This window comes from Notechis scutatus, chromosome 13 (genome assembly GCF_049901735.1).
Source record: "Notechis scutatus isolate UNSWTSFEM ecotype Mainland chromosome 13, rNotScu1.2, whole genome shotgun sequence".
NCBI classification, from domain to species: Eukaryota; Metazoa; Chordata; class Lepidosauria; order Squamata; family Elapidae; genus Notechis; species Notechis scutatus.
This window is the reverse complement of record NC_142021.1, coordinates 5,497,142-5,524,597: the sequence shown is the minus strand read 5'-3', so window position 1 is coordinate 5,524,597 and position 27,456 is coordinate 5,497,142. Positions and strand designations below refer to the sequence as shown.

Genomic DNA, 27,456 nt, shown 5'->3' with positions numbered 1-27,456 from the left:
CCTGCTGGATTCTTTATTTCCAAAAGAGGCTGATCAGATGTGGACAACTCAGGTCCTCTCCTAATGCTGAACCCAATAACTGAATAAGTCAACATATAGATATTGTATTTAGCCATCACAATTAGTAGCCATTGGTTGAGGTATTGTTGAAACTGGTCCAATTCCTCATCTTGTCATTATGAGTTCCATAGGTTAATTACATACCTTGGTGATTCTCCCCACCCCCATCCCTGTATCTCTCAAAAGTATCTCTCAATAAGAGATAGCAACAGCAATAGCATTTAGACTTATATACCCCTCCCTAGTGCTTCCCAACACTCTCCGGGTGGTTTACGATGTCAACATATTGCCCCCAACAATCTGGGTCCTCAGTTTTACTGACCTCCGAAGGATGGAAGGCTGAGTGAACTTTGAGCCTGTCACGATCAAACTCCAGACTGTGGGCAGAGTTAGGTTGCAATACTGCCCTTTAACCACCGTGCCACCGGGGCTCCTGGTGATAGAACGGATGTAACTCAGGATCTCAATTAAGTACCCAATTGTTTAAGAGTAAAGCAGTTTGACAAGCAAGGAAGGAATGAAAGGAAGTCAACCTTCAAGTTTCCACCCATAACTGATGCTCCAGAGAAAAGATGAGGAATTTTTGCCACTTGCCTTATGCAAGAAAGGGGGAGTTACAGTGACTCCACAGAGATATTCTGAAGAATGCTCCCTCTTACCCTTCCTCACTAAGATAGCTTCTCGGCATTTTGGGACATCCTGCAAGTCAATACACCTGGAAATGAGCAGAGGTGGTACCGTCCTTCCAGCAGCGCACGGTTTCCACGGCTACGGAGCGGCAGAGTGGACATGTCTTCTCGCGGTCAAACCAGAGGCAGAGGCATTCTTCACAGAAAACATGCTGTCAAGATAAAAGGAAAGGAATAGAATAGAATAGAATAGAATAGAATAGAATAGAATAGAATAGAGAATGGAATGGAATGGAATGGAATGGAATGGAATGGAATGGAATAGACTAGACTAGACTAGACTAGACTAGACTAGACTAGAATAGAATAGAATAGAATAGAATAGAATAGAATAGAATAGAATAGAATAGAATAGAATAGAATAGAGAATGGAATGGAATGGAATGGAATGGAATAGACTAGACTAGACTAGACTAGACTAGAATAGAATAGAATAGAATAGGACTAGAATAGGACTAGAATAGACTAGAATAGAATGTAGAATGCAGAATGCGGGATGGGATGGGATACTTTATAGGCCAAGTGTGATTGGACACACAAAGAATTTGTCTCCAGTGCAGAAGCTCTTAGTGTAACTACAAGCAACAAAGTAATATAATTATAAGATATAAGAGAAGGTAGTAGGAAATATGAATAATAATAATTAATAATAATAATAATAATAATAATAATAATAATAATAATAATAATAATAATAATAATAATAATTAATATAGCCCTACTACGTGGGTAAATATCCTTAGACATAAGACAGAGCTGTGGCAATTAGGACTATATCTGCAGCGATTGGGAGTTTCATTTGTCTCGATTGTCTTGGGCTTCTCCAGAAACCACCCACCCTCCTTAGTTACCTGGCATAAGAGCATCACTGCTTCTCTAAATTCAGCCTGGCAGATGGCACAGATGTCGCCCGCCTCGCTGCACTGCTGGTTGCTTGCACGGACCCCGTAGCTCTATCGAAGGGAAAAGGTCAGTGTTAAGAGGGGAAGTTGCTCCAGGAAGGCGTGGAGATGGGTACCAACACAGGTGCCTTGTCAGGGGAATCTGGCTGAGGGGGAGAAGCAAAGCTATGTGGTCTTTGTAGAACAGGAATGGCAGAACCAAACGCCCCTGTGTTGGATCCCCAACACTCACTTTGAGTAGAGCGGTTAAATTTTGGAGACTCATTCCCTACCGAACCTCAAATTTTACCCAAGAAACAGAGGAAGGGAACAGTGAAGTAATAGACTAAGTTGGAAGGGACCTTGGAAGTCTTCCAGTCCTATTCAAGCAGGAGACCCTATACTATTTCAGACAAATGATTGTTGTCCAATCTCTTCTAAAAAGCCTCCAGTGATGCAGCACCCGCAACTTCTGAAGTGCCACTGGTTGATTGTCCTCCCTGTTAAGAAGTTTCTCCTTAATTCCAGGTTGCTTCTCTCCTTGATTAGTTTCCATCCGTTGTTTCTTGACTTGCTTTGGAAAATAACTTGCCTAGACTCCCTCCTCTCTGGGGCAGCCCCTGAGATACTGGAAGACTGCTCTCCTGTCTCCCCTGGTCCTTCTCTTCCCTAGACTAGCCAGGCCCAATTCCTGCAACCTTTCTTTATATGTTTTAGCCTCCAGTCCCCGAATTATCTTTGTTGCTCTTCTCTGCACTCTTTCCAGTCGAAACAAAGGGGTGGTTGCTTCCCCCTGAACACGTTTTGTTCACTCTCACACACAAACAAAATAAAGAGTTTGTGATGCCCTCTCACCAACTGCATCAAAAGCTCTGAGGATAAGTCTGAAATCTGGACCCGGCAGCTAAGAACATGGGCCAGCAAGCAGAAAGGAGACAACATACTGCACAAAATTATCTGCTACCATGTCCTACCAGTCAATAACTACTTCAGCTTCAACCGCAACAATACAAGAGCACACAACAGATACAAACTCAAAGTAAACCGCTCCAAACTTGATTGCAGGAAGTACGACTTCAGCAACAGAGTGGTCAATGCCTGGAATGCACTACCTGACTCTGTTGTTACATCCCCTAACCCCCAAAAACTTTAACCTTAAAGTAAGGGGTGTGCATAAGTGCACCATCGTGCCTACCATCCCTGTCCTATTGTCCCCATTTATTCATACCTATTTCCTGTATTCTTACTCATGTTTATACTTATTATCTTGTAAACGATTGACAAATCAAATAAATAATAAATAAATACTTGTAAAAACATGTTTAGTGGGAGACAGAGACAGGAGAAGTAGAGAGAAGAAGAAGGGGACTGGAAGGCAGAAGCCCTGTCTTGCTTCTCTTCTTCCCTAAGATGAATTTTAAAGATGCTTCCTTCATTTCAGGAAGCAGCAAAAGGTCATAATATTAGCAGCCATTGGGAGCTGGTGCCCTTGAACCTGTCCAGCCCTCTTTCAAGTCATCAAAAACAATTCAGAATGGCTGGCAGCGAATTCCACCTTCAGCTCTTCCTGACTGTCTGAGGTGAGAGCATTATCTCAAACTCCCCAAAGAAATTAGGAGGGGGGGGGGGAGAGTTTTCCAAGCCAACCTCTCCATTAACACAACAACAACAACTTTCTGTACAGTTGCCAAAGAGGCAGAGTTGCCTCAAGTTTAGAAAGGCGAAGCAGCTGCCTACCCACCTGAGGAGCACAGAGGACTTTGACTGCCCGGGTCACGCTTCCCAAACGGCCACAGATGTCAAAAGACTAAAATGGAAGATGGAGAAAAAACTCAGTGAACAGGAGGTTGCAACAGAAGAGAATAAACAGCATGGCGCAACATAGGAGAACAAACCCATCAGGACTAGACTCCGCAGTCCATCTGCATTTAAAAGACAAAAGGTTGCTCTTTGGAAGACAGCAAAGTCCAGATTTTGGACAGAGAGGACAGCTGGTTTGAAAGAGGGGTCAAAAGAGGCCATCGATGTCAAAATTGAACATCCCTCTATCTTAAAAAAGAGGGAAGGATATGATATCATCTATCTCCAGTCTACCACACAGTCCTTTCAGCAGTTCCAAGAAGGCTCCACACCCAGTACCGCTCTTCAGGTGACCCTGAGGACACAGATAAAACCTCCAAGTGGCCTCAACGACCCTCTAAAAAAATGCAAATGACCAGCTTGTCTGCAAGGAGTATAAATCCTTCCCTTTCCTATTTCCAAAATTGATTTTAAATCGCACTGTCAACGCTGGACCGCTTTGCTATCCATTTTGGTGGTACTATCAAAGGTAGCTTGGGTTCTGCAAATATATTTTAACTCCTTATTACCTGAGCTGAAAGGTAGTTGCTGTTGGGAGTAAGGATCCCCTACCTTCCTCTGTTATCTGGTCCTTTTCATAGGAATGGGGGAACCTTCTCATTGTGACTATTTGTGCCCTTGCATCACACAATTAAGTTACATTCAGTGGTCAATCTGTGCCTGTCGGGCATGAAAGGCCAGGTTTGCATGTGAAAGTCCAATCAAATTGATCTACTGTTGCTCATGTCTATGCGGAAGAATCTTCTCAACTAATGGTTGACGCCTTCTAGGAGTTAGTTACGGGTCAATGGGATTTAAGGGAGATTGGACTGAGTTCATTTGCGGCTACATAAGGATTGTAGGCTAATCCCTCTCTTGACTCCACCTCCAGGTTTTGCCACTCCTTCTCCTACAATCCCTGACTCAAAAGAAACTGAATTCAATCCTCCAAGGAGCAAGATCTGGAATGGCTAAAAACGCCCTCTAGTTCTTCTCTTTCTTTCTTTTTTTGCATTTCCAGTGAGGCAGTTATGTGGATTAAGGATTCATAGATGACTAACGAAAGAGCCAAGAACACGTTTATGCCTGTACAAGTTTTCGAAGATCCCAACTCACTGATTGGCGCGAGCATATTCATGTCGATTTCTTCCCAAGAATAAATTTGGCAGCTTTTCGGGCACCATAAATCTCTTTTGTGGGCTCAGGGTAGACTCAACAGAAGTTATACACAATGACATATTGTTATTACTCCCAATGTTTCTCAGTTTCGTGCCTAAAATTGGGACCAAAACAGCCTAAACGTTCATTGAGGAGTGACTGCCAACAAATGATTTTAGCTAAAAATGAAGGGGGGAGGCGGGGTTTCCTTTTCCAAAACAGCTTGGCATGAAAAATGGATCACTTAATAGGATGGCCAGGCTTGTTATCACACCATTGCTAAGGGAAGGTTGCACTTCCAAGTCATCTTGAGACAAACCACATTCAACTAAATTTCCGCCGGCTTCTTTAAGTGGGTCTGAGTGAAGCCAATCGCTTCCAAGAACAGATAAATAGAATTGCAGTGCTTGAGATCAATGGATTCATTTAAATTTAATGGAGTTTGAATTTGGGAAGGCACCTCCAGACAGACAGCGGCAGTTTCTGATCGGTACTTGAGAAACCAGGTTGACAACAAGCCTGTTTTGAAGAGGCAGGCGTTGGCTTTTTGTAATACTTGTGTCATGGTTGAGTTCTCGTGCATCTCTGCTTGCAACCAGACAAGAGAAACTGGGCGGGGGGGGGGGAGTCACTGGAATGTATGGCGAACTGGGAGGGAATTGAGGGATTTAAGGGCACTGCCATGGCCTGAGAGAATTTCTATTCACCTCAAGGTCGAACGCTGGAAAACCTCAGAAAGGTGCAGACTGTTCCCAAAACTAACTGGCTATATATGATTGGTGGACAAGGGGCAGTAAGTGACCAGGGGGAAAAGAGAGACAGAGTAGAATTAGAATTAGAGATTAGAATTAGAATAGGGTAGAGTAGAGTAGAGTAGAGTAGAGTAGAGTAGAGTAGAATTAGAATTAGAATTAGAATTAGAATTAGAATTAGAATTAGAGTAGAATAGAATTAGAGTAGGGTAGGTAGAGTAGAGTAGAGTAGAGTAGAGTAGAGTAGAGTAGAGTAGAGTAGAATTAGAATTAAATTAGAGTAGAATAGAATTAGAGTGAGAGCAGAGTAGAATGGAGTAGTGTAGAGTAGAATAGAATTAGAATTAGAGTAGAGTAGAGTAGAATGGAGTAGTGTAGTGTAGAGTCGAGTCGAGTCGAATCGAATCAAATCAAATCAAATCAAATCAAATCAAATCAAATCGAATAACAGAGTTGGAAGGTACCTTGGAGGTCTTCTAGTCCAACCCCGTTTAGGCAGGAAACCCTACACCACCAGACAAATAGTTTTCTAATCACTTCTTTAAAACTTTCAGTGTTGGAGCATTTACAACTTCTGGAGGCAAGTTGTTCCCCTGGTGAATTGTCTTCACTGTTAGGAAATTTCTCCTTAGTTCTAAGTAGCTTCTCTCCTTGGTTAGTTTCCATCCGTTGCTTCTTGTCCTGCCCTCTTGTGCTTTGGAGAATAGCTTGACTCCCTCTTCTTTGGGGCAGCCCCTGAGATATTGGAAGACTGCTATTATGTCCCCCCTACAGTCCTTCTTTTCATCAGATTCATACCCAGTTCGAGCAACTGTTCTTCATATGTTTTAGCCTCCAGTCCCCTAATCCTCTTTGTTGCTCTTCTCTGCACTCTTTCTAGAGTCTCAACTTTTATCTAGGCTGCTTTCTGCGCAAAAACCTCAGATCCGGCTTCGCTTCTTCTGCACCTTATGGGGGAATGATCAGCAAAGCCATATCCTTGGAAAAAAAGCAATGTCCCAGCAATTTCTTTTTGCTTGCATATTGGGACAGTTGACAGCTGCATCGTCAGCTGACATATAAATGTTTGCAATCTCCACACTCTGTCATTACAATTCAGCCATTAATAATGAGAAGAAAATGGCCAGAAAGGATCTCAATGACGGATGGGTGTGAAGGACAGAAAAGGGCAGAGGAGAAAGATCGAGCCGGATGTCGTCGGAATACAAGCTGGGTCATTGGTTGGAGCAGGTGGCATATAAATCAATGAACTGAGTAAAAAAAAAAATCAAGTAGAAAAGAAGCAAGATTCGTTCTCCTAGCTTCACCAGATGTCTAATTTACAAGAATCAGCAGGCAAAGCTTATCAAGGATCCAACCTGGATCAGTCACTGGGATCAGAGATTTTGTCTACTGAGCTGTAGCCCATCTTCTGGGAATTTCCTTCTAGCACAGTGTGTGCTCTTCTGTTTGTGGTATTTATATGGTGCTTGTTGTATGTGGCTTTTTAGATGTCGATTGGGGTGTGTTGAAGGCTGGCTTTTAAGTGGTTAGCTGTTGGCTTGGGTTGCCCAGCCCTCACTTTCTAAGTATTGGATAAGCTGGGAGTAAACCAACACTTCTGTTGACTGACAAGAGGCCTGTTTCCCAGGTTTCAATCCAGCGGTGGGATTCACACATTTTTACTACCGGTTCTGTGGGCGTGGCTTGGTGGGCGTGGCAGGGGAAGGTTACTGCAAAATCCCCAATCCCTCCTCACTAACCTGCTTTCCAGCTCCGTTCTCCTGTGCAGGGCAACCAAAGAAGACCCAGCCGATCAGCTGGGACTTGGGAGGTGGAGAATAGATGGGGGCGGGGCCCGTCAGAGGTGGGATTGGCCGGTTCTCCGAACTACTCCAAATCTCCTCTACCGGTTCTCCAGAACTGGTCAGAACCTGCTGAATGCCCACCTCTGCTTCAATCACTTCCCTGGCTGTTTTTGAGCCTGCTTGCCCAACAATCTTAGTAGCTGCGAAATTGAACATGTGTCCTTATTCATAGTAGTGTGAGGCTACCAATGAGTGTGGGTCTCCTTTTCCGACCGGTCACTTGGGTTCTTACCATCTGGGGGTTAGCTTTCTCCCCCTCTGTCCTACAAAACCACAGGGGCAATCCATGCAGGGGATTGTGGGCTTTGTTTTTCCTTGAAGGTATTTCGTTTCTCATCCAAGTCGCTTCTTCCTTTCTGACTGAAGAACCCAGGGTTAGGGTTAGTAGAGAACTGAAGAAATTTCTTGGATGAGAAGTGAAACGTCTTCAGGGAAAAACTGGGAAAGTCCAGTTGGCTTTTGAAAAAAACACCTTTGGGACAACCAAGACCTGGACGACTGAGAAGGTCCATGGACATTCAGAGCAACCACTTACTTTGCAGAGGCTGTACATGATGATGAGACTCCCCCCAAGGAAATAGCTGCTGGATGGATCATCTCCCATGATGTACTTATACCACAGCTGGATGGGGACCAGAGAACGGAACAACTGGCTTATTTCTTCAATGACCAGGTAGAACTTCCCCTGTAAGAGAGAGAAGGAGAAAACAGGAACTGGAGACAAGAAATTGCAGCTCTGCTCCCTTTTGCAAGAGAATCCATCGCAACGAACATAGTGGATCTTATTCTGAGGAATCCTTAAATATCTCAGGAGCCTCACTGAATTCCACAATGTGGAATTAGATGCATCATTCAATTCATCACGGATAAAGGCCTCTTCCTCCAACAATATCGAGTTTTGAATAGCTTGCAAAAACAACAAAACTACCGAGAGCTTTCATTCATCCAAATGGAAGACAGGGCTTAAACTATGGTGGGAAAAGCACCAGGATGGGAGAGTGGGAGTTCTAGTCCCACTTGAGGCACAAAACTGGATGACTTTGAGCTGGTCCCTGTGTTTCTCAGCCCTAGGAAGAAGAAAACAAGCTACTTAGCTTTATCCAGCCACAAGTGTTTTTAATTTCCTTGCTTATCAATGGAGACCGAGTGGAGCAAGTGGCCAGTTTTAAGCTTCTGGGTGTTACCCTAAAAGAGGACCTGACCTGGGTGCTCACATTGCAGCCCTGGTCAAAAGGGCCCAGCAGAGATTATACCACCTGAGGCTTCTCAGGAAATAACAACGGAATAAAATACTGCTGGTGACCTTCTACCGCTGCACCATAGAGAGCATTTTAACATATTGCACCTCTGTATGGTTTGCCAATTGCACAGGGGCAGATAGGAAAGCACTCCAGAGGGTGAATGTCATTGCCCAGAGGATCATGGGTTGCCTTCTCCCCTCTTTGGAAGAGCTTTATGGCTCACGCTGCCTTAAGAAAGTTCAGAACATTCTCAAAGATCCATCTCATCCTGGGCACCCTTTTTATTTGAACTATTACTATCTGGCAGACAGTACAGGATAATAAAAACAAGGACAAATAGGCTGAAAAACAACTTCTATCCCAGGGCAGCAACTCTATGGGATTCTACTGTGTAGTGCAATATTGATGCAGTATCAGGGGTTTCCCATTCAATGTGTGGAGCGTGAAGGATGTGCGTTTGTGTTTATTTTCATGTCATGATGTGCACTGAAGATGGTATTTAATTCCGTTGTACGAGGTGCAATGACCATAAAGTAAACTGAACGAAACGAATACATTTAGTAGCACACAATCATGCCTGAAGAGCAGCTTCCATCCAGAAGCAGGCTGAGCTGTTTTGAAGGTTTTTGTTTTTTTTGATCGCACACCTTTTGTTTGGCTCAAAAGGGACCCCCCCAAAATTCAAGATGCCACGGGAGGAAATCCAGGACGTCTGAACTGTTCCAGCAGCGAGGCTGCTGGGATGAACTCAGCATGGTCTCCGGGGAGCTGCAAAGCAATTTTGGTCGGTGTTTACCTTCTGCTCGGCTGCCCCTCTGGGACAGGAAGGGCAGCTTGAAAATAAAGTCGTCATATCTTCCTTCTTGGGGAATTGCTGCCCTCTCCCTTGTCCCACTTAAGAGAAACTTTTGCCTCCCCAGCCCTCCTTCCTGGCTACCCAGCAGAGCACTTCCAGGATACGGGTAGCCCTCGACGTAACGATTGTTACTTTAGTGGCCATTCCCGAATTACGACGACACTGAAAAAAGTGACCGACAACCGCTTTTCACACACTTATGACAACCGAGCCTTCCTCGTGGTCGTGCGATGTAAAAATTCAGAGGCTTGGCTCACATTTATGACAGTGTCCTGGAATCCCTTTTGGTGACCTTCTGACAAGCAAAGTCAACTGCATTACTTCTTGTCCTTAGATGCTTTGGAAAATAAGTTGACCCCGACTCTTCTCCTTAAAAACAAGGGCATCGGATCGCCTCAATATTCCCCTCCGCTGGCAAGCCCCAGTTTGACAAATGTCAGGAGCCTGGAGAAAGCTGTTTGAAGCTGGGAAATGAATTTAGTGGCTTCCAGTCCAGGAAGGAATCAGTATAGACGGGAAGGGGGAAGATGAGAGAGAGGGAGGGAGGGAGGGAGAGAGAGGTGGGAGGGAGGGGAGAGAGAGAATGAGAGAAAGAGGCAGAATGAGAGAGAATGAGAGAGAAAGAGAAATGAGAGAATGAGAGAGAGAAGATGAGAGAGAGGGGAGGGAGAGATGGGGAGAGAGAGAGAGAAATGAGAGAAAGAGGCAGAATGAGAGAAGAGAGAATGAGAGAGAGAGAGATGAGAGAGAGATAAGAATGAGAGAGAAAGAGATGAGAGAATGAGAAAGAGAAATGAGAGAATGAGAGAGAGAGAGAAGAGAGAGGGGGAGGAGAGATGGGGAGAGAGAGAGAGAATGAGAGAAAGAGGCAGAATGAGAGAGAGAATGAGAGAGATGAGAGAATGAGAGAGAGAATGAGAGAGAAAGAGATGAGAATGAGAGAGAATGAGAGAGAGAATGAGAGAGAATGAGATGAGAGAATGAGAAAGAGAAATGAGAGAATGAGAGAGAAAGAGATGAGAATGAGAGAGAATGAGAGAGAGAGAATGAGAGAGAGATGAGATGAGAGAATGAGAAAGAGAAATGAGAGAATGAGAGAGAGAGAGATGAGAGAGAGAGAGAGAGAGGGAGAGAGGGGGAGAGAGAGAATGAGAGAGAAGAGGCAGAATGAGAGAGATAATGAGAGAGATGAGAGAATGGGAGAGAGAGATGAGAGAAAGAGAGATGAGAGAGAAAGAGATGAGAATGAGAGAGAATGAGATGAGAGAATGAGAAAGAGAAATGAGAGAGAGAGAGAGAGAGAGAGAGAGAGCAGACCCAGACCCAGACCCTTAGGGGCCAGGAGAAGAGCAGCCACGGGCCCTGCCAGTTTCTCCTGTTTTCTCCCCCCACCCTCCACCTCCCCGCCCAGATGAGATCATTCGGAGGCTGTTCTTACCCGCTGAACGCACCGAAGCTCAGGGAGAACTTCGGCATTCTCATGATCTCATATCCTGGGGGACGCAGAGTGAAGTCACGCCAGCATGCCAGCTCCAAAGCTGAGCCGCGCTGCCAGACCTCGGGGGACATCGCGCCACATATCTGCAGTGGCAACCGGGAGGGGTCCCAGGGGCCGGCCACTTAACAGATTAACATGGAGGCGGGGATGGGCTGTTGGAGCAACCTCGAAGTTAAAGGCAGATGGGGTGAGGTCTTTTTTTTCCCCCTCCCCGCTGCCCTCCACAGTCTTCCCCCAGGAACAAAAGACACCCCGCAGCTAGTTGGGGTGTTGCAGATGGGAGGGGAAAGAGTTATTTTCCCGGTGACGGGTTACAAAATCTCTTTGGAGTTTGGCAAGATTGGTACAAAGCTGGGTAAAATTGGGAGGGCAAACAGACCCTCCATTGGGCCAGGCCAAGGGTGCCAGAGTAACCAGTCCCATCACAACGCAAGGGTGCCGACGGATGTTGTTATAGACTCTTAGAAGTTTCCTTCCCTGGTATAAAAAAAATAAAATAAATCGGGGCTTCTGTTTTTCCGCTTTATTCCCAGGCAGCCTGAGAATTCTTTCGAATTCCTCTCAACTGCATTTCTCAGCCGACTCTCTCAAATCAAGAGGAGGAGGAAGGGTTGCTCCCGGTGATGGAGTTTTCTGTGACACCTTTTCCCCACTTTGGACACCTCTTCTCTCAGTAGTCACCCTTTTCTCATCTACAACGATTCAGGAATCCATGTGGGGTCCTTGGTGCTCTCTGAGCTTGGCGGTTTTGTGGCAGACGTTTCATTACCCAATTAGGTAACATCATCAGTGCTGGAAAGGAGTGGGGTTTATGGAGAGGGGGAGGACTAGGAGAGGGAGAAGGGGGGGAAGGAGGACTTGTGGGAGGGTCCTTAGTGCTCTCTTGGCTTGGTAGTTTTCCTAAAGGCGTTTCCCAGCTTTTGTACCTAAGGTAGGACTAGAACTCACAGTCTTCTGGTGATTGACCTAAAGTCACCCAGCTGGCTTTCATGCCCAAGGCAGGACTAGAACTCACAGTCTCCTGATGAATGGCCCAAAGTCACCCAGCTGGCTTTCACACCTAAGGCAGGACTAGAACTCACAGTCTCCTGGTGATTATCCCTAAGTCACCTGGCTGGCTTTCACACTCAAGACAGGACTAGAACTCACAGTCTCCTGGTGAATGGCCCAAAGTCACCCGGCTGGCTTTCACACCCAAGGCAGGACTAGAACTCACAGTCTCCTGTTGATTATCCCTAAGTCACCCGGCTGGCTTTCACACCCAAGGCAGGACTAGAACTCACAGTCTCCTGGTGATTATCCCAAAGTCACCTGGCTGACTTTCACACCTAAGGCAGGACTAGAACTCACAGTCTCCTGGTGAACGGCCCAAAGTCACCCAGCTGGCTTTCACACCCAAGACAGGACTAGAACTCACCATCTCCTGGTGATTGTCCCAAAGTCACCCGGCTGGCTTTCACACCCAAGGCAGGACTAGAACTCACAGTCTCCTGGTGATTGGCCTAAAGTCAAAGTTCAGCCGTTCGATCCTGGCGTTGTGTCACCTGCAAACCTCTCCCAAACTTAGATCAAGTGTTTATTAGCCCATTGCAAAAATGCAGCCGCTCATTTTGAACAGACCCAACGGAGACCACCCCATCTATCAACCTCCCCAAATTCACAACTGGCTGTTTATCTTTGGGGCCTCGAAGAAATGCAGGCTATGGCTGACGAGTCTTCCCTTCGTTCTAAAACGGGAAGCCGAAGAACATCCAGAAAACTTTATGACGGATGTGGCCCGAAGCAGGGGTATCCTTCTGTCCCCCCCACTCCAAAGTCGAAGCCCCCCCCCCCGTTAAAAACAAACAAGGCACCGTTCCCATTTGCTTCCGTTGAACATGAATGGAGGTAAATTAAAACAGCCCGAGCCATGTGGATGCCGGAGGGATCTATTTCTCTCCGGGAGGCAAATGACAGAATTTCATTTGCTCGGCTAAGAAGTGACAGCTTGAGGGGTGTGAAGTAAGGAGGGAGGGAGTTTGGGGGGGGGGAGAGGAAAGGCATACTCTTAGTAGTGGGGGTTTAGGAACTGCCAGATGCCTGGATTTCTCACTCACCCGGTTCCTGAATCGCTTTGCTAAATATTCACGAAACATACAGCAGCAACTTCCCGCTACTGCCATGCTGACAATGACTTCTGTGTGTTTGCTTTCCAAACAGGCGCCTTCCATTTATCTTTTCTTTTTTCCAAAAAAAAATAAAAATGCTTTGACACATTTCTTGTGGAGTTATGGGGTTCTCGCACCTTCCTCAGTCGAGAAGACTTCAAAGCGTGAAGACTTCTCCAGAGCTAGTTTGGTGCAGTGGTTTAGGGGGCTAGCCTAGGAACCGGGAGACGATGAGTTCTAGTCTTGCCTTAGGCATGAAAGCCAGCTGGGTGACTTTGGGACAATCACCAGGAGATGGTAAATTCCAGTCCTGCCTTAACTATGAAAGCCGGCTGAGTGACTTTAAGCCAATCACCAGGTGCCAGGGAGTTCTAGTCCTGCATGAGGCATGAAAGCCAGCTGGGTGACTTTGGGCCAATCACTAGGTGACGGGGAGTTCTAGTCCAGCCTTAACCATGAAAAATAGCCTAGGAACTGGGTGATGGTAAATTTCTAGTCCTGCCTTAAGTATGAAAGCCGGCTGAGTGACTTTAAGCCAATCACCAGGTGCCGAGGAGTTCTAGTACTGCCTCAGGCATAAAAGCCAGCTGGGTGATCATGGACCAGTCTCTCTCAGCCCAACTCACCTCACAGGGCTGTTGCTGTGGGGAAAATAGGAGGAGGAAGGAATATTCAGTAGGTTTTCTACCTTGAGTTATTTATAAGCAATAATAAAGGTGGAATAAACATCAAATTCATTCATTCATTCATCGGCATCACAGCTGCCGACGGTCGCTGTCTGAGACAGTCACTAAGGAAGGACTTCTGTCTAGCTATATAGGCCAGGAAACCGCCTCCTGGGGGCGTGAGCAATGTTTCACCTGCCCTGGATTTCAGGAGTATTTTTGGCTCGTGCCGAGCCAACAGTGAATTGCATTTGAAGCCAGAAGACCTTTTTCAGGGAATGAAGTGTTTGGCGCTCCACAGCGCACTAAGACAACAACGCAGTTAACAAAGGCAGGCTTGTAAATCGAGTAACAAGGACGGAATATTTTCTCCAGTAAAGAAGCAACCAAGCAAAAAAAAACCTGAGTGGATCCACGTGAAGCAGAGACACGCTGAATGCGGAAAGGCAGAGGCAGGAACTGTGCCTAAAACAATGGCATTTTTGCACACAGGAGGGTCTGGTTTCCGGTGGGTGAGTCCAGATCCAGGGCCCCTTTTTCCATCTGATAAAGAGGCAGTTTTACCGGTAGTCCTTGACTTACGATCATTTGTTTTAGTGACCAGAGTCACAACAGCATTGAAAAAGTGACTTATGGCCATTTTTCACATTTACGACCGAGTGGTTTAGGTGCTGGCCTAGGAACCAGGAGATGGGAGAGTTCTACTACTGCCTTGGCCATGAAAGTCGGCTGGGTGATTAAAGGCCAATCGCCAGGAGACTGGGAATTCTAGTTCCACCTTAGCCATGAAAGCTGGCTGGGTGACTTTGGACCAATCACCAGGAGACTGGGAAATCTAGTCCTGCTTTAGCCATGAAAGCTGGCTGGGTGACTTTGGGCCAATCAGCAGGAGACTGGGAATTCTAGTCCTGCTTTAGCCATGAAAGATGGCTGGGTGACTTTGGGCCAATCACCAGGAGACTGGGAATTCTAGTCCTGCTTTAGCCATGAAAAATGGCTGGGTGACTTTGGGCCAATCACCAGATGACTGGGAATTCTAGTTCCTCCTTAGCCATGAAAGATGGCTGGGTGACCTTGGGCCAATCACTAGGAGTCTGGGAGTTCTAGACCTGCTTTAGGTATGAAATCCATCTGCATGGCCTTGGGCCATCTACTTTCCCTGAGGCCAACTCACCTCCCATAACCCACCTCCTTGTTGTGGAGAAAATAGGAGGATGAAAGTGTGTTGGATATGTTCGCCACCTTGAGTTAGGTTCGCCACCTTGTAAAAATAATAAGGGTGGAATGCAGGTAAATATGTGTCATATTCTTACTCTTTGTCTACCTCATGGCTGAACATCCATGTTGGGTGGCAGAAGATCCCCCCCCAATTCCAGCTGCCAACAACAAAGAATGGGTCTTTGCCACAGTTTTGGGACCATTTACAATTTTTTTCTGGAGCTCTGGGAGTCAAAATGGAGGCACCAGCAGAATTATGCTGAGCTTCAAGTTTGTTCGGACGGTACGTACAACTCGTGGGAAGATCTTTGCACTGTCCACAAGGTAAGCTCCACCCCCAGATGAAACCTCACTGAAGGGATTTGCGAAGACACCCACGGAGACACAGACACACACACACACACACACACACAATATGAAACAAGGCCAACCGACTGCAACTCAAGAGCGATCAAGAGGCCCAAACCCAGAAGACGCCATTCCAAACAAGCATCTGTGCGGCGAGCTATTAGAAGACCCTCGACAGATGCAATCTCCCCAGCCCCCTGATGTGGTTGGAAATACAGATGCAACCTCTTTCTTCTCTTGGACAAGGATTAATGAGGACCTGGGACAGCTCATAGACAAGCAAGCAAGGGGCTATGAACCTCTTCCAGCTTTGCAATTTGTCTTGGACCGATGATGGCTGATCGGGTTGTTGTTTTCTTTTTCCCTCTCTCCTCACTGGATTATCTGGTGCCCCAGCCCATTAATCTCTTCAAATAAAACCATCATCATCATCATCATCATAAGGGGAGAAATATCCTTGGATCGCTGCCAGAGAGAAATTAATAGCCCTTCCAAGCACCCCGGAGAAGCAGGGGGCGAATACCGTTCCAGCCACACCTACTTTCAATCCCATCGTAGAAATTTCAGCCCTTGGCAGGATAATCAAGCCGAGAGATTTAATCAAGGCTCCATTTATCTTCATCACCAAAGTTCGGCAGCGAAGGTGGAAAGTGGAAAAATGAAAAGAAACAGGGAAAGTGGGGGGTGGGCTTGGCAGGAGAATGGAAGGATCTGGACTCACAGGGCCCCTCTGTCTCGTTTCGTTTTTCTACTTGGGTCCTTAAATCCATGAAAAAAAGTCCCAACGGTTGTGTGGCCAAACAACGACTAGCAAGCAAGAATGACGGGAATTGTTCAATGGCCGAAAAGGGCTGCTTTGGTTAGGGGGATATGTTTTAAGTGAGCCAAGCTTTTGTCTCCCTGAAGTGGTGCAGTGGCCTAGGGGTAGAGCTCTCGCCACACGATCAGGAGGCTGTGAGTTCGATCCTAAGCAGGAGCAGATATTTCTCTGGGCATAATGAGGCTATATCTGTTGAACAAAACTCTGCATTGGTGACAGGAAGGGCACCCAGCCAGTAAAACACTCTGCTAGCTGCCCCTGTTTGATTCTGAGGGAGAGGTGGAACAGCTGACAGGGAGTGCAAGTGTGGCTCTGGTAGCTGTGGAGGAAACTGGAGAGGGGCGCAGGCTGGCTGGGCATTCAGAGGAAGACCCAGGCCCACTTCTTCATCCTAGGGCATGCAGGGAGGAACGGATAAGGGAGCAACATGGTTTATGGGGGAGGAAAGGGCCCTGATCACCTTCATGAGCTGGGAAGACTGTTTAAAAGGGCAAACTGCACATGGCAAAGTTGCTGGAAGCAAAGCGTGCCTTATCTTCGTGGAGGCTTGTCTGGGTTTTGGCGTCCTCCCAACTGTGGTTGCTGCGTTATCTTTTGGAAGTCTGCAATTTATCCTCCTGGCCTGCTGTGTTAATTACTTCAGTGTGGATTGTGTTGGGTTTTTTATTTCTAATTATCTTTACTTTGGGTAAGGACTGCATTTACTCTCTTCGTAGACTGTTTTTGGAAGAGTTGGACTGCCATTTGTCAGAAATGGTGTAGGGTCTCCCGCTTGGGCAGGGGGTTGGACTAGATGACCTACAAGGTCCCTTCCAACTCTGATTATCTGTATCTGTATCTAAGAGTTTGATATCCAGCCGAGGATAGCTGGACCTTGAGGCCCAAGTTGGAGGCATTAAAGGGAATTCATTCTACTTTTGTGACTGTGGTGTTTTTGTGTCACACCCTGGGTCATCACAGCTCCATTCAGTTGCGCAGATTCCACTTGGCAAGGGATTATGGAGTTGTTAAATGATATGATGATATACAGTATTTTAAGTGAATCATGTTTTTGGACCATTCTGGACCATTCTGGAAGCCTTAGGGGAGCCTCCACCCCATTTTAAGACACGTTACAAAAGACCCTGGTCGAGGAAGATCGTGGAGATGCTACCTTTGATTTAACCGCAAGGATGATCTTGGGCAGGACCAACACCAGGCACTTCAAAGCGATGGTGAGATACTTCAGGACGAAATCTGTGATCCCAACCATCCACATCAGGTCGAAGAAATCGAGCTTGTCCAGGTTGGGCTTCAGGAAGATGAGGCTGGAAAACAAGAGATTGACAAGAGAAGGGGATCTCACTCAAGGGCAGGGCGTGCCCATTTGGGAGAATTGCGTCGTTGTGTCAAAGTCTCCTGGTTCTGTTTTGTCTGCAGGTAGTCCTCAACTTATGGACCTCAGCTGAGCTTAAGAGCTGCCAGCCCCTTACAATTCTTCTTAACATCTCATATAGTCGTTTTAGCCCCAATTCTCTGTTGCTAAGTGAGACGGTCGCTCAGCGAGTTTTGCCCCCATTTTACAAGTGTTCTTGCCGCAGTGGTTAAGTGGAACACTGCAGTTGTTCAGTTAGTAACAGTCGTTAAGGGAATCTGGCTTCCCCATGGACTTGGCTAGTCAGAAGTTCGCCAGAGGGGATCACAGAACACCCCAGAACATTGCAACGGTCATAAATACGAGTCAATTGTCAAGCATCCAAATGTAAATCATCTAAATCAATGAAATGTCCGCAAAAAAACAACCAAGCTCAGAGAGCACTAAGGAGCCTACAGTTGTATTACTCCTCCTCCTCCTCCTCCCCCCTCCCCCTCCTCTTCCTCCTCTTCTTTCTCCCCCCCTCCTCCTCCTCTTCCTCTTCCTCCTCCTCCTCCTCCTCTCCCTCCTCCTCCTCCTCTCCATACACCCCATCCCTTCTAGTACTGATGATGTTCTCTAGTTTGGTAATGAAACGTCTGCAAGAAAACAGCCAAACACAGAGAGCACTAAGGACCCCACAGTTGTCCTCTTTCTCCTCCTCTTTCTCTTCTTCCTCCTCCTCTCCTCCTCCTCCTCCTCTCTACAAACCCTACTCCCTTTTAGCACTGATGATGTTTTCTAGTTTGGTAATGAAACGTCTGCAAGAAAACAGCCAAACACAGAGAGCACTAAGGACCACACAATTGTCTTCCTCCCCCTCCTCCTCCTCCTCCCCCTCTCCCTTCCACCACTGATGATGGTACCTAATTTGGGTAATGAAATATCTGCAAAAAAATCAACCAAGCTCAGAGAGCATCAAGGACAAATTTAGAATGAATGATAGAACATAAGTAGCCCTCGGTTTATGACCCTATTGAGCATAACAGCTTCCAGTCCCTTACAATTCTTATTACTATCTAATGTAGTAGTTAACTTGACGTCCACTTAGATATTGTAAGTATCTGTGCCAATAGTGGGGGGATTATGAAAGTTGTGGCCCAAAGTACTAAGCCAGTAAGAGGCCAACTTTGCCAAGCCAAGAAAGGACCACTGTTGCTTTTCGTCGTTTGTTTTGATTTTGTATAGTATCTAGTCTCTTTTTAAAATCTAGGTCTTCTTTCCTAATTTTTATTATTATACGCCACTCAGAGTCACAGATTGTGAAAGCAAACTGTGAAACTACAAGCCGCTTAAGTTAAGCCAATAAACAAACATGAACGTTTCCGCATTCCTAAATCAAATAATATTTTCAAAGGCTGCAATAAGAAAAAATCCCTGCTTGAATATTGCAATAAAACTTTCCAGCACAGGCAATTTTATAAGGAAAGGGGAATAAAATAAAAGCAAACAAGGGACGAAATCTAAAATGAAGTTAACATAACCATGGAAGGTCCTGGAGCAGGAGCGTTAAAACACAAAACATTTTGAATTCTCAAGAAACACAAAATACATTTGTGTTACTTTCAAGGGCAGTGACTGAAATCTTGTTCTTCTGCAGACAAAAACTTCTACATCTTCTTTTATCTACATTTCAAATTTGGTTACAGCACAACTTAATGTGAGATGTGATTAAAAGAGAGAGAGAGAGAGAGAGAGAGAAAAGAGAGAGAACCAAAATCAAAGTACTCACAATATGGCACAGCACTACAGGTAAAATTAAATCCTAAAAAACAAAACCAAACAAGCCAAAATGAGTGGGCTAGTTAAAAAAAAAAGACAGTAAAAGAAGGAAAACTCAAAACACGATCAAATCAATGAGACAATGAAAAGTTGAACAGAACGGAGGGAAAGGAGCGAAGGGATATGAAACTGAGTTTATTTCTTTGTAGCAATTCAGATTTTAGTGGAAGCTTTGTTCATTTCACTGCTTTTCGGTGGGAGCTTTTATAATCCGATGGATTAAAAACCAGCAGCCATAAACATACTTTGGGATTAAGTGTTCCCATGGTGGGTAGGATAGGATAATGGATAGAATAGGATAGTTAATGGAACAGGATATGATAATGAATAGGACAGGATATGATAGGATGGGATGATTAACAGGATAGGATAGGATAATGTATAGTAGGGTATGGCATGGCATGGGATGGGATAATTAATAGGATAGGATAGGATGGGATAATAGATGGGATAGGATAGGTCAGGACAGGAGAGGAGAGAACAAATAAATTAATTTCTTGACATTACATGAAGAGAACAGCCCCCTTTTCTCAGAAGAAGAGGTGTTGACTCACCTGTTATACAGCTGTTGGGAGTTGAAGGTGTAGAGCAAGTACAGGGTGTTCCCTGCAAGGAAGACCAAGATCCAGAAAACCATGAAGATGGATCTCTTTTCCTAGAAAGCAGAAAGACCACAAAATGTGATATGAGGCTGAGGCTACGCTACCAGTTATCTAATCATTTCCTAGGCAGCCTCTCTTCCCTCCTTTTCTGCTCCAACTCCCAAGGTCTTTCCCACATACCATTATAGCCGCCTCCTTTACAGCCTGAGAAACTAGGGAGGGTCCCTTCTTGAGTCTCTTTCTCCACCCATTAGGAAGCTGAGGGCTATGCTGTCTATTATCTAAATATCCCCTAGGCAGCGTCCCTTCTTGAGTCTCTTTCTCCACCCATTAGGAAGCTGAGGGCTATGCTGTCTATTATCTAAATATCCCCTAGGCAGCATCTCATCTCCCTGACTCCCAAGGTTTTTTCCCACATAGCATAACAACCCCTCCTTTACAGCCTGAGAAACTAGGGAGGGTCCCTTCTTGAGTCTCTTTCCCCCCATTATGCAGCTTTGGGCTATGCTGGCTCTTATCTAACTGCTCCCTAGGCAGCTTCTCTTCTCTCCTTTTCTGCTCCAACTCCCAAGGTCTTTCCCACATACCATTATAGCCGCCTCCTTTACAGCCCGAGAAACTAGGAAGGGTCTCTTCTGAGTGTTTTTATCTCTGCCCTTTATGCAGCTGTGGGCTATGCGATCTCTTATCTCACTGGCCGCCAGGCAGCATCTCTTTACTCTGTCTCCCAAGATCTTTCTCACCTTCTATTACAGGTGGAATAATTTTTGTGCCCTGGGAGATGCCCATTACAGCCTCTTATTTCTCAAATCGTGGCCTGCACTCACCTTTAAAGAGATTTGGTCTCGAAGGGCTGAATTTGCATATGCGAATGTGCTAGCCATGCCCACGCAGAGGGCAATGCCTGTAAGGGAAAGAGAGAGAGAGAGAGAGAGGGAGGGAGGGAGGGAGGGAGGGAGGGAGGGAGGAGAGAGAGAGAGAGAGAGAGAGAGAGAACTCAGTGTGACATCTGATAATTAATAGTTGTTTTATTTTCTGCAAATGATTGTCCAATTTCTTCTTGAAAAACTCCAGTGATGGAGCAGCCACAACTTGTGGAGGCAAGCCGTACCACTAATTGTTCTGACTGTCAGGAAATTTCTCCTTAGTTCTAGGTTGCTTCTCCCCTTGATGAGTGTCCATCCATTGCTTCTTGTCTTTCCTTCAGGTGCTTTGGAGAATAGCTTGACTCCCTCTTCTTTGGGGCAGCCCCTGAGATATTGGAAGACTGCTAGAACTGGTGCCAGGAGATGCTGGTCACCCAGTTGGTTGACCAAGTGCTTTTATTCAGCAAGACAGAGTTGGTCAGTCAGTAAATTTAAATAAATACTAATGCATAATAAATGATGTTTGTGTTGTGGCCTGTTGGCTGCCAGCCCCTCCAGCAGCCAAATCAGATGAGGAGGAGGAGCTGAATCAGGGTCGGAGTCAGGGTAACCTGAGAGCTCCGAGGGGGAAGAGGGAATGGAGCTGGCAGAGAGAGAGAGGGGAGGGGAGCCAACAGCCCCCAGGTCTGGAGGTAGCTGATGAGGAAAAGGAGGAACAGCTGGGCCCAGTGCCTGACACGCAGATGCACAAAAGGCAGAGGAGAGGAGAGCAGTGGAAATCTATGGGCCGGTCCTTGGGACAGAAGAGCCACCGCTGCTAGCGAAGCTAGCTCTGGGGATAAAAGGCAGGGGGTGGCGATGAATAGAAGTGGCAGACAACTATTCATCTTCCGGCCAAACTTGTTAGCCTGCGGTGTGTGTTTGTGTGTGTGTGTGTGAGAGAGAGAGAGAGAGGGAGGGAGGGAGGGAGGGAGAAGGAGAGGGAGGGAAAGAGGGGGAGAGCCTGGGCCATCTGTCAGCCCTCAGATGGAGAGTCAACAGCCCCCAGGTCTGGAGGTGGCTGATGAGGAAAAGGAGGAACAGGTGGGCCCAGTCAAACTTGTTAGCCTGCGGTGTGTGTTTGTGTGTGTGTGTGTGAGAGAGAGAGAGAGAGGGAGGGAGGGAGAAGGAGAGGGAGGGAAAGAGGGGGAGAGCCTGGGCCATCTGTCAGCCCTCAGATGGAGAGCCAACAGCCCCCAGGTCTGGAGGTGGCTGATGAGGAAGAGGAGGAACAGCTGGGTCCAGTGCCTGAGGTGTGGATGCACAGAAGGCAGAAGAGAGGAGAGCAGTGGAAATCTATGGGCCGGTCCTTGGGATGGAAGAGCCACTGTTGCTAGCTCTGGGAATAAAAGGTAGGGGGTGGAGATGAATAGATGTGGCAGACAACTAGTCATCTCCCTGCTGGACAGACTTGTTAGCCTGCGGCGAGAGAGAAACTTTTGTGCCGGGGCTGCTCCTAATAAAGGAATCGTTGATTTAACTTCCGAGGGTCTGTCGTGTTTGGGGAGCTGCGTCAGAAAAGTTTTGATTTAAAAGAAAAAGAAGATGCACACACGCATGCAAACAACGCCTGGGAAAGAACCCTCCCTCCCTCTCTTCTCCCACTAAGCCCCTTACCCAGTTTGTGCTGGAAACAAACTTTGGCCAGCAGGATCATGATGAAGGGCAGGCCGTCCTGCAACCAGGAGATGACCGCCTTCATCTCGGGAAGGGCAGGGGCTGGGGTGCCCGGCGGCTCATCGGGGGTCTCTTCCGCATGCCCGTGGCGGTCAGCCCCGCTCATGTGGAGAAGGGAGGGGCCTCTCGGGTGGCTGTGATGGTAATGATGATGCGGTGGCCGGTAGTGATACAGCCCCGCCTCCGCCCGGCTTGGCCCCTCCTCCTGGGCAGCAGGCATCTGGATGAAGACCTCGCCTCCTCCGGCGGAGGACCCCAGGAGCAAGCTGGATTGGAAAGGGGTGGCCGAGATGCTGCCTGATGGGATTCCCCCCAGCCCCGAGAAGAGCTGCTGAGGGGAGGGGGCTTCCGTCTTCAGGCTCTCGAAAACGCCCCCTTCGTCCACGTTGGTGTCCGAGCTGATGGCTTGGCTTCGGTTTCTGGAAGGCAGGAGGGGGTGTGGGTGGGGTGATGGAGAAAGAGCACAGGTCGTCCTCAACTTACGACCATAATCAAGCCCAACATGTACGTCACTAAGTGAGACATTTACAAAGAGAGTCTTGCCCCTCTTTTCTTGCCACATTTTTTTTAAAAAGTGAACCAATTAACAACACGATTGTTAAGTGAATCCATCTTCCCCAGATTTGGGCAGGGCCCAATAAATTTATGTGGCTAAGTGAGACAATTGTTTAAGCGAGTTTCGGGCCCCGTTTTGCCACCTTTCTTGCCTCCGTTGTTAAGTGAATTGCTGCCGTTCATAAGTCAGCAACCCCGTTGTTAAGTGAATCTGGCTTTCCCCGTTGACTTTGCTTGTAGAAGCCCGCCCATGACTGGGGATGCTGCAATGGTTGTTAAGTGTGAAAAATGGTCGTAAGTCACTTTTTCCTGTGCCGTTGTAACTTTGAACGGTCACTAAAGTGAACTATTATAAGCTGAAGACTACCTGTATGGCTCTTATCATTTTTCCTCCTTTTTAAATTTGATTGCCTCGGTGGCGCAGTGGTTAGAATGCAGTACTGCAGGCTATTTCTGGTGACTGCCTGCAATTTGGCTGTTCAAATCCCACAAGGCTCAAGGTTGACTCAGCCTTCCGTCCTTCCGAGGTGGGTAAAATGAGGACCCAGATTGTTGGGGTTTGCAAGAGGCTGACTCTGTAAACTGCTTAGAGAGGGCTGTAAAAGCACTGTCAAGCAGTATATAAGTCTAAGGGCTATTGCTATCTATCGTCTGTCTGTGTCTGTCTCTGTGTCTCTCTATGTCTCTGTGCCTGTCTGCCTATCCATCTCTATCTGTCTGCCTGTCTCTCAGGGTTTTTTTTGCCTCCCTGCCTGCCTGCTTGCTTCCTTGTTTGCTTGCCTGCCTGCCTGCCTATTACTCACCCACCCACCCACCCACCCATCCATCGTCTGTCTATCTATCTATCTATCTATCTATCTATCTATCTATCTATCTATCTATCTATGCAGGATTGCAGGCAGACTCTGCCCACCGCCTATCTATCTATCATCTATCTACCTACCTACCTACCTACCTATCTATCAATGCAGGATTGCAAGCAAACTCTGCCCGTAATTAGGAGTTCGATCCTGACCATCTCAAGGTTGACTCCATCCTTCCGAGGTGGGTAAAATGAGGACCCAGATTGTTGGGGTTTGCAAGAGGCTGACTCTGTAAACCGCTTAGAGAGGGCTGTGAAAGCACTGTGAAGCGGTATATAAGTCTAAGTGCTATTGCTATTGCAATTTGGATGGTATGTTGCTTTAATTATGTTCTGGGGTTTTCCACGAAAGCTTTGCAATCGCCAAGAGTTACAACATTGCGACAGGATAAAAAGAAAATAAATAGTCCACTGTTGATTTTCATCACATCTTAGAATGACCTAGAAACACACAAACCGAAAGCATGATTTTTACAAAGCACAGTGCCTGGCAGGGAATTCTGGGATTTGAAGTCTACCCATCTTAAAGTTGCCAAATTTGGTTAAAAACAACAACAACAACACACTGTGCTATATACTTTATTCAGTTCCTGGATGTAGATGGGAAAAGCTTCAAACCCAAATTAAATGAGGAAACAGTCTTGCAAAAACAGATAGGGAAACACAGTATCTCTTCACTTAAAAAAACAGAATGTATCGTTGGTGAATTTATATGCTGTTTCCTAGACTTTAAACCTAGTCTAGTCAAAAGAAGAACCAAGGGGGACATGATAGCGGTCTTCCAATATCTTGTCCCAGCTTCTGCCAACGTAGCAGTTTGAAAGCATGTAAAAAATGCAAGTAGAAAAATAGGGGCCACTTTGGTGGGAAGGGAACAGCGTTCCGTGCGCCTTTTAAGGCGTTTAGTCATGCCGGCCACATGACCACGGAGACGTCTTCGGACAGCGCTGGCTCTTCGGCTTTGTCACGGAGGTGAGCACCACCCTCTAGAGCTGGAAATGACCAGCACGTAGGTGCAAGGGGAACCTTTACTTTAAGTCGAGAACTACCTCTACAGGCCCATCGTTGAATGCAAAAGAAACGTTCAGTGGACAGAAAAGGAATGCTCCCACAGGGAAAGCGTTGAGAAAAGGACTTTAGCAACGTTGCAAAATCTCTCCGGATTGTCAACCCTTTGGAGATTTCTAAGTTTAGATCTGCTGCTTGCATTAAGGGAATTCACCCCACTCTCGCCTTCTCCCCAAAGCTTTCTGCAGTTCCAAGCCCTCCTCTCTAGATATCTCAACTATGCAAAACCCTCCCTGGGCACCACTTTTCATCTTGAGGTTTCTAAACCTGAGGATTTTTATAGCTGGTCTCCAAGGCCAGGCTGGCATCTATACACAACAAGGGTTTTTAGCAACAAGGGGAGAGAAAAATCCACTCGAAATGGCCCGATGTCATTTTTAGTTTTAATCCTATTTCTTTCTCTAGATGTTATGTGATTTTCGTTGTATGTATACTGTGTATATACGTACAACGACAATAAAGAATTCAATTCAAAAGCTTTAAAAAAAAAAAACGGGTGCTATGTTTCGATGAACTTTTTAAGGCTTATTTTACCTGCTTGGTGTTGAACGTTAGAAGTTGTGGGAGCTTCATCCCTGGAAGCTTTCCAGAGGACTGCCATAGTGCAGGGTCTCCTGCTTGGGCGGGGGGCGGGGTTGGATTAGATGACCTACAAGGTCCCTTCCAACATATTCTGTGTTTGACTTGATAGAGGTGCTTTTCAACAGCCATCTTTGTCAAGTGGGTTGGCATTCAGAGGAGTGCCTTGCAGATTACTCTAAAAGTGGTCCAGGGTTGGACTAGAAGACCTCCAAGGTCCCTTCCAATTCTGTTATTCAAACAATCTGTGCTTCTTATTTTAAATTGATGTATTATTGTAACATTAAGAGCAACAGCAAGAAGCATTTAGACTTATATACCGCTTCATTGTGCTTTCCAGCCCTCTCTAAGCGGTTTGCAGAGTCAGCTTCTTGCCCCCAAACCATCTGGGTCTTCATTTTACCGACCTCGGAAAGATGGAAGGCTGAGTCAACCTTGAGCCTGGTGAGATTTGAACTGCCAAATTGCAGGCAGCCGGCAGGCAGCAGAAGTAGCCTGCAGTACTGCACTCTAACCACTGCGCCACCGTGGCACATTAACGTGTGATATAGTTTAATCCAGGCATCTCCAAACTTGGCAATTGGAAGACTTGTGGACTCCGACTCCCAGAATGCCCCAGCCAGCAGGTTCTGGTATTGGATGAACTGGTGTTAACGCTTGTCTTGTCTGCTGCAACAGGTGCTCCCTGGGGCATAACTCACTTGCGCGGGCGATGGCATCCTTACCTTTCAGGTGGAAGGCTATCCGTGATGCTGCTGTGCCGTCGCTGCATCTTTCTTAGCACTTTGAAGCACAACACACTCCACATCAACGTGGGAGATCAAGGAGCCCCGGGGTGAGAGGGGATTAGGGGCTTCCAAGGATGGGGATGGGCCCCCAAAGACATAGCACAGAGAGCCCCACCTGCAATGAAGCCAAAGGGCCCCAATGTGAATCAAGAGATAAAAATCCAACTTCCCAAACTATGAACATTTGCACCACATTTGGCAGAAATTAGAATTTCATCCCACCTTTATTATTTTATAAGTCAAGGTGGCAGGCATTGATAATATTCCCTCCTCCTCCTATTTTCCCCACATCAATAATTCTGTGATATGAGTTGGGGTGAGAGAGAGGGGGGCCAAAGTCACCCAGCTGGCTTTCATGGCTATGGTGGGACTAGAACTCACCATCACCTGATAATTGACCCAAAGTCACCCAGCTGGCTTTCCTAGCTAAGGCAGGACTAGAGCTCACCATCTCCTGGTGATTGACCCCCAAGTCACCCCGCTGGCTTTCATGGCTAAACTGGAACTAGAACTCACCATCACCTGGTGATTGGGCCAAAGTCATGCAGGCAGCTTTCATTGTTAAGATGGGACTAGATAGAATTCACCATCTCCTGGTTCCCAGGCCAGCCCCTGAACCACATCACCAGACTGGCTCGCTTTGGGATGCCTATTCAGCACCTGGATTCAAAGCTTGCAAGAAGACCAAGAAGGACCAAGCAAAGAAAAGGAGGCCAGCCAAAATTTGTCTCCAGGTGTGCATCCCCCCAAAGCTTCAGCTCCCTCCAGGTGAGGAACCCTTCAACATCAGAGGAGTGGGGGGGTCAGGGTGGGTGGGGGAAGATGTAAGAATTCTAGGAAATATTCGGGGGTGTGGAAAAGGAGGACGGGGGGGGCACCTCTCTTTTAGTCTAGCCTAGAATTTCATCCCGGGAAGGGGGAAGGCAGGGGATTCCAAGGACAGACGCCAGGTGAGGAGGCTCAGCTCTCAGAGGTGGGACGGAGGAAGGTACGCTGCTTCTTGCTCCAGCATCCCAGCCCCCACCCGGCGATCTTCCTTTCGGAACCCCTTTCCCCCACCTCAGCCACCCACCCCCGAGAATCGAAAGGGGCCGAAACAAAGAGCGGCTTCCCTCCTCCGCGAGTCGTGTAGGAGGAGGCTGCCCCCACGAAGCCATTTACCTGGTTTCCCCGAGACCCGGCCGGTCTGACCCTCCCCAGCCTTTTTCCCCTCCTCTCCCCCCAAC

At 46.8% G+C, this 27,456-nt stretch overlaps 1 protein-coding gene across 1 annotated transcript; it reads right to left on the bottom strand.

The window, feature by feature from the left end:
• On the bottom strand, window positions 1-27,453 carry RNFT2 (ring finger protein, transmembrane 2). Its single transcript, XM_026684359.2, has 10 exons — window positions 27,392-27,453; window positions 26,168-26,345; window positions 22,319-22,797; window positions 20,624-20,700; window positions 19,749-19,849; window positions 17,173-17,326; window positions 7,762-7,911; window positions 3,372-3,437; window positions 1,601-1,702; window positions 1-901 (listed from the first exon to the last, which is right to left on the bottom strand). The coding sequence occupies exons 2-10, from the start codon at window positions 26,248-26,250 to the stop codon at window positions 767-769; spliced, it is 1,347 nt and encodes a 448-aa protein (XP_026540144.1). The 5' UTR covers window positions 26,251-26,345; window positions 27,392-27,453; the 3' UTR covers window positions 1-766.
• Between the last annotated feature and the right edge of the window lie 3 nt (window positions 27,454-27,456).